The sequence below is a fragment of the Gymnoscopelus braueri genome, assembly GCF_963280865.1.
Source record: "Gymnoscopelus braueri genome assembly, chromosome: 8".
Classification (NCBI taxonomy): domain Eukaryota; kingdom Metazoa; phylum Chordata; class Actinopteri; order Myctophiformes; family Myctophidae; genus Gymnoscopelus; species Gymnoscopelus braueri.
The window spans coordinates 39867402-39874901 of NC_137609.1; the positions used below are offsets into that span (position 1 = coordinate 39867402).

Consider the following 7500-nt stretch of genomic DNA (forward strand, 5'->3'; position numbering starts at 1 on the left):
ACACACACACACACACGTTTGTATTACTATAATTGTGAGGATATTTAATTTTAGAACAGCAATTTTTACAATGGTTTGCTATTTTTAACCTTAAGCCTAAAGCTGAAAATAGCAGGTGTACAACTAAGCTCACAACACGTGCCATAACTCCACCCCCTATCCCCTAAACCCCACCCCTATCCCCTAAACTCCACCCCCTATCCCCTAAACCTAACCTCTGATCTCAATCTTTTACTAATTGTAAACATATCTCTTGTATATATCCATAAAACAACTATTTCTCATTGTGAGGACCAGGATAACGGTCCTCGCAATGTCCATTTCTCAAATCTGACAAATCTGTAAAGTGTAGAACTTAACATTGTTGTAGCTGATAGTTTGCTAGTCCAAATCCTGAAAACATACACACATCACACAACTGCTGATGTAAACAAAAGGACCGTTGTATTTCTAGGTTCTTCTTCTGATGATATCACCATGGTAACGCGGTCTGACACCAAAATTAATCACATAATTAAATGATCAATCACACGATTTAAATGAAATTTTATAGCTTTTGTCATTTTCATATAATTCATATCTCATTATCCTTACTTGAGGTCACTTGTTCACCGAAAGCTTAAATGAAAATGTTTGGGGGTATTCATCAAAATAATATTAACGATGAATAAAATCGAGACTTCCGCAACAGCAACACAATATTTCAACATACACAAATGGAATGTCAAAATAAATTATGTCTTGCATATACATACAATTATATTCATAGAATATGTAGCTATTCATAGAAACCATTACATATTATATTTATAGAAAATAAACAGTACAATAATAGTGGATAATTATGTAACTGAATGAACCAATGTCCCATTGTTGAAAGGCAATGGTGCAATGTAGAAGTACTCTGTTACAACTAAAAGCCCGGAATTCAAAAGTAGAAAGTACTCATTATGCAGAATGTCCCATTTCACAAGTTTTCAAAATGTATAAAATGCCCCAAAAACTTTTGAAAATAGCAGATCTACAAGCTCACAATGCAACGCATTGTGAGCTTGTAGATTTTCAAATGGATGAAATGTGAATAGGGCTTAAGTGGTTAATATATGTTTTGTAATAATAATCCAAATCTACAAAGTAACTAGTAACTAGGGGTTACGTAGGTAACCCCAGTTTTCTTAGTTTCGTAGTAAGAAACTTACTTATGGGATATCATCGCCCTCTGGCGATTGCACAGAGCACAACACATGAGCTCCCGGAAACAATCTTCGATTGGACAGGGTTCTGTGACGCAAACCGGAAACCGGTTGGGTTATAAAGCCCCCAGCGTCACTAGGTTCGTCCTCTGATACCCTTCACTCTGCATGCTAGTCGAAGCGCACAGAAGGGGTTTCCGGTAAGTTTCTTACTACGAAATTAAGAAAACTGGGGTTACCTACGTAACCCCTAGTTGTTCTTTTCGTTTCTCCATAAGAAACTTACTTATGGGACACATAGACCCCCCTGGGGAGTCCCAGGAGCAACCCTATCCAACCTGTACGCCCCAAGGTCAAAAGGTCATGCCACCCGGCAAGCGTCCTTGCGCTAACCCAGCCTAGCTTCCGCCTATTAGCTTAACGCGGCCTATAGCCTGGCTAACAGCGTTAGCTAACTTCTTAGCTTGTGGAAAACTGAGAGGACAGGAAAAGTAACGCAGGAGCGTTTTTAATCTAACAACGATAAACTGTGTAGATAACGAAAACGCCCATAGAGCGACACTGGGTGCCCTCGCTATGGGTTTTGTTGGGATTCGTCAAAGTTTATCGCGGTTGCTAGTCGTGTTGTCTTCAGGACTCGTGCGCATTCGCTGCTAGCAGAGTGAAGGAAGAGGACGAACCTAGTGACGCTGGGGGCTTTATAACCCAACCAGTTTCCGGTTTGCGTCACAGAACCCTGTCCAATCGAAGATTGTTTCCGGGAGCTCATGTGTTGTGCTCTGTGCAATCACCAGAGGGCGATGATATCCCATAAGTAAGTTTCTTATGGAGAAACGAAAAGAACAACTAAAGTTTTCAAATAATTGTAGTGGAGTAAAAGTAAAATATTTGACTCTGAGATGTAGTGCAGTAGAAGTAAACGCACCGGAAATTGGAAATACTCCAGTCAAATACCTCAAAAAATACCTCAAAACTGTACTTAAGTACAGTACTTGAGTAAATGTACTTAGTTACTTTACACCTCGTGACACAAACAGCAGTTCAAAGTAAAGCAAATTAATCACACAAAAGAAACGTTCCTAGTGTGTAAGGTTCTTTAGTTGTAATCATAGTTAGCCACAACGATCCAAGATAGATGATCAGGTGAAAACTAGTCATGACAGCTGTGTCTGCATGGCTGTGATTTATATTTATTTAGGTGAGAAGTCCCATCTAGCTCTAGAGTCCAATTAGTTTGACTCGCCCACCCAACACCCCATTATTATATAACTAAATTAGTTTGCTAAGAATACGTAATTGATATGAATAGCAGTAATTAGATGGATGATATATGCACAACAGCTGTACATAAACAGGTGTCTGTAGTGTATAATGTGCTATAATAATACTCTTGATAAGTATATACCTTGTGCCACCGAGTTCTCTTGCTGGTTAGCGTTGTTCTCCACCTCGTTCTCTGGAAGCACAGCGTCTGAAAAATACAAACAAAATAATAAACACCACAATTAGCTTGTCCATAATATGAGGTTATAGTGGCACCCATTGGTTTCAATGGGATTGGGAGAAATTGTTGGACATTTCGGTTCAATTGAAGGCTAATGTATTGTAAACCATTGCAACTGCTCTCGCTGCAGTATATACTAGTATCAATAAATGAATAATAAATAAATACATTTTAAAATAGTGCATGTGTACTCATAAACTGTAAGTAGCTAACAATGCCCCTGTGTGTTAGGTTGCAGCTATAGTCAGTGTTACCCAAAGCACTCAGAGGAATGCAGGAAAGGGCTATGGACTGATCCAGAAAAGTGCAAAAGAAAGCAGTGGTGTAAAGTAACTACATACATTTACTCAAGTACTGTACTTAAGTACAATTCTGAATATTGTTTTTACTTTACTGGAGTATTTCCAATTTTCAGTACTTTTACTTATACTCCACTACATCTCAGAGGCAAATATTATACCTTTACTCCACTACAATTATTTGAAACTTTAGTTACTAGTTACTTTGTAGATTTTGATTATTATTACAAAACATACATGTATAACCCACTTCAGACCTGTATACATTTCGGCTATTTTCAAAAGATTTTTAATAAATGTTATACATTTGAAAATTTGAAACGTGAAATGGGACATTCTCCATAATGAGTACTTTTACTTTTGGTACTTTAAGTACATTTTGATACCAATACTTTTGTACTTTTTTGAAGTACATTTTGAATTCCGGACTTTTACTTGTAACAGAGTATTTCTATATTGCAGTATTGATACTTTTACTTAAGTAAAACAAATTGAGCACTTTTTCCACCATAGAAAGAAAGAAAGAAAGAAAAAAAGACAGAAAGAAAGAAAGAGTGGCCGGAGGAGGAGGTGGTGGTGGTAGTGGGGGTACAGTATGTATGGTGGCCTCCTCACCGTCCAGCGGGAGGCTGCGGAGCTCCCCTGGGGAGCCGTTGGCCTGCTTCAGGGCACGCTCCACCTGCTCCCTCCTCCGAGCCTCAAAGTCCAGCGCCTCCTGTAGCTTCCTCTTTGCCTTCTTCTCCCTCCGTAGTCTCCTCTGGATGGACACTATGGAGAGAGAGAGAGAGAGAGAGAGAGAGAGAGAGAGAGAGAGAGAGAGAGAGAGAGAGAGAGAGAGAGAGAGAGCGAGAGAGCGAGGGAGAGGGGTATAAGTCCCTGTCGTGTAGTTCCTTCTAGTGATGCACAATATTATCGGTAGCATATCGATATCGGCCGATATTTCATAAAAAATGCAATATCGGTATCAAACTGATAATTTTCTTATTTTTCTTAAATTTTTTATCCCACGATTTTTGTAACCCATTTTTTCACCCAGTGCCAATTGCCTAAACTGTAATCCTGGGCGCTACTCTCCCTCTGCCAGCCTGGGGAGAGCCCCGAACTGAGCTCATGCTTCCTTCAACGCATGAGGAGTGAGCAGGCCGCTTCTTATCACCGGAAAGGGGTGAGTTTCCCCGGTTGGACGTAGCGCGTGGAAGGAACACGTTATTCCAGCCAGTGCCATTCCCGTCCATCAGGCCATGGGGAGTCAGTATAGAGACCAGGATTACTGGATGTTTTTTGTGAGGGTACCTACCCTAGGGGACACGGGGAGAACATGCAAACTCCACACAGAAAGTCCCTTTCGGCAGAGGCAGAGGTCTCTGTCTCACCTCTGCTGTGGAGCTCAGTGTTCACTCTTTGCCTGCCACTGACGAGGGAACTCGCCAGATTCTGCCAAGGCGCAGCCTGCCACTGACGAGTTCTGAGTTTTCAGTGGTTTTCCACAAGGTGGTGCTGTTGAATGATGCTTTCACTGCCAGATGACGACAGACCCGGAATTGACGTAATTTTTTTTAAAAAGCGCTTGTTTACTTCCTGTCTATTCTTTGTGGGAAAATGGCTTTATCCCTGTTCCTGTTGTTCTTGGCAAAAACAAGCCAAATTCAACTGGTCACAGCTATGCAATGGATTACTGCGACCAGATTTTTTTTTCTTGACTCAAGAGACCCCCGTGTGTGTAATGAGGCGATCGCCGTGAGGACAGCGATCACGGAATATATTCCATGATTTTTCAAAGGTACAGTAAAATCGCTCGTTTTCGCTGGCAGTAGCGTCACAATATTACACTATTACTCTGGCACTTAAAGAGTTGAGATATCTCTCTTTGTCTCACCTCTGCTGTGGAGCTCGGTGTTGAGTTGTCTCTCTAGGTTCTCTCTGATCTCTCTCTCTCTGTAGAGCTCCAGTTTCAGCTCCTTCCGTTCATTCTGACTGTGTTTCTCCTGAACTCTGGCATTCTCCACGGCCACCTTCAGCAGGCCCTGCCACACACACACACACACACACACACACACACACACACACACACACACACACACACACACACACACACACACACACACACACACACACACACACACACACACATGCACACGCACACGTACACACAATGACACATTACATTACTTTATGCAAAATTAAGCCATTAATAATATAATTTTAAATAATTGTTAATAATATATTTATTACACATATTCTTGCATTTATTGTATTCAATGTATAGTTCATTTAACATTTAACTAGTCGACAAATTGATGTCCTACTACTCCATTGATTCCCTGTTGGTCCTGCATCTCTAGTTGACATTGTATCAATCAGTTTGTATATAATGTGTATTGTATAATCTGTGTTACTCATAACAGTATAACATGGAAGTACCCAATACATTTGAAGGAAAACTTTACCAATTTTAAACCAAAATCCCATTGTTCTGACATGAGGAGATCATACAGTAGAAGATCATCATAGTGTGGCATACAAATCCCTGATGCTTTTGTGTATTTATTCAGCTTGCCGATGATGTCATTGAAGGTATGCCGCCATTTGCACAGGCAAGCTCTAAATACACAGAAGGGACAATGGGATTTACTGTATAGTAGGTTAAAAGTTTTACATTAAGTCAATAAAATAAACACATGGCATGGAGACACAAAGTTGAAGGAAGAACGTTTTGAGGACAGAATTTATTTTCTGTATCATAATTTACATTTGAACTGCAGGCTGTTTGTTCTACCAGGTTGACACCAATGTACAACGAGAGAAATATCGTCTCTGTCGGGTGGAAATGTCCAAAACTGTTACTTTTCAGGATTCAAATCAAAACATAGCAAAAGTAGCAGATCCACAAGCTCGAAACGTGTCGCTTCGCACCTCGTTTCAAGCTTGTGGATCTGCTAACTTTTAACACTTTTGTGTGACGCTGTAGTGTGATCAAGTAGGGCGTTCATTTACGGAAAAAACAGCGTATAAAATGTATAAAGTCAATAAAGTTATCTGTGGCGCAAGTTTTTTCGCACCACGGAGAAACAATGGAGTCTACATCCTCAAGTGATGATGAGCTGGTCATGGTTTTATTGAATAAAATAATAGTGTTTGGGTACACCCAATATTGACCTTGAGAACAGATATGGGTGAGTTCCACACTACTATCCAGGAGCTCAAATTATACCACAACAGTTTCAGGCAATACTTTAGAATTTGAAGGACTGCTCCAACGGCTGGCTCCACGTTTGAAGAAGGAGAGGACTAATTTCCGAGAGACGATTGATCCGGAGCAGCGGCTAGCCACATGTCTGAGGTAAGATTAATATAATAGGCTATATTCTATTTGAGGAATGAGACCAAGTCCCGTTTTCTTGAAAGCTCCGGGCCTCCAGTTATGTAGGCTATTGCGCTGATTCTCAAACTTTTTCATGTCAAGGACCCCCAATTGATGTATTTGGCCACGGACCCCCATCTGAAAATGTTTTGTGCCAGGGACCACCATATAATATGTGTGGTGTTAAAATGTTTGCAAAAATAAAAATATGTTTTTCACATTTTCAAATATCTGATGTATATAGGGTTAAAGTGGTAAAACAGATTTTTGATGCTTTATTAACACATTTCGCTGGGGACCCCCTGGAACACTCCAAAGGACCCCACCTTGAGAAGCAATGGGCTATATAGCCTCCAGTGCGCATTTGGCTCACTCATCTTCAACAGGAGTCAGATGGGATGGCCTAGCGTCTTTAATAAATAAATACATACATACTTCTATTCATACTGTTAATGCCATGTAGGCTACTACTTATTTTAACTTTTTGATATTTTGATTGGTCAGAGGTGTAGCAGTCGCCAGCGAATGTCCGCAAAATTCAACTGCAGTGCGAAAAAAGTAAGAGCCTTTTTTATTTTATTTTTTAAACGAATTATTCGCTTGGAAAAATCGCCCTCAGTGTGTAAGGACCTTTACTCCTGATGAAGCATGGTTGGCCAGAGGAGGGCTGGATTCTGTATCTAGTCCCACCAGGTCTGTGCCCTGCCCCACTTACACATGAATTATAGTCTTTATCTCAGTTGTTCTCTTTCTTTCTTTACAATGTAGGCATTTATAGCAGACACTCTTAATCCAAAGCGATTTACAGTAAGAACCATCATCATCAGTCAGTATATTAAAAAATATATATATTATCTGTACATTGAAACTATACAAACTATAGGATGCCAGGTCAACAAATGAACCTGGCATCTGTCTTAACATGCTATCTAAATGACATTTTAACGTTTGCATAAGCCTGCAAGGTTGTCTTTCTTTCTTTCTTTCTTTTTTTCCTCCTTCACCTACCTGTATATTAGTAAGCAGCGTCTCCATTGATGACAGCCCCTCGGCCAATAGGAATGGAGCAAAAGCGGGGCTCGCGTGGTTGATTGACAGGGGTTGAGAGGTGAGTGGAAGCTTCTCATAGGTGGGTTTCAGGAG

The 7500-nt window shown here is 40.4% G+C and overlaps 1 protein-coding gene across 1 annotated transcript in view; it reads right to left on the reverse strand.

The window, feature by feature from the left end:
• Nucleotides 1-7500, reverse strand: part of LOC308090848 (dachshund homolog 2-like) — a gene marked incomplete at its 5' end in the record, with an annotated part of 25715 nt that overhangs the window by 3446 nt on the left and 14769 nt on the right. Inside the window, 4 exons of the mRNA XM_080436121.1 lie at nt 2599-2664; nt 3612-3764; nt 4873-5020; nt 7366-7500. The exon at nt 7366-7500 is cut by the window's right edge and continues 23 nt beyond it. Of these exons, the coding sequence (XP_080292247.1) occupies nt 2599-2664; nt 3612-3764; nt 4873-5020; nt 7366-7500 (502 nt within the window). The remainder of the gene's footprint in view (nt 1-2598; nt 2665-3611; nt 3765-4872; nt 5021-7365) is intronic.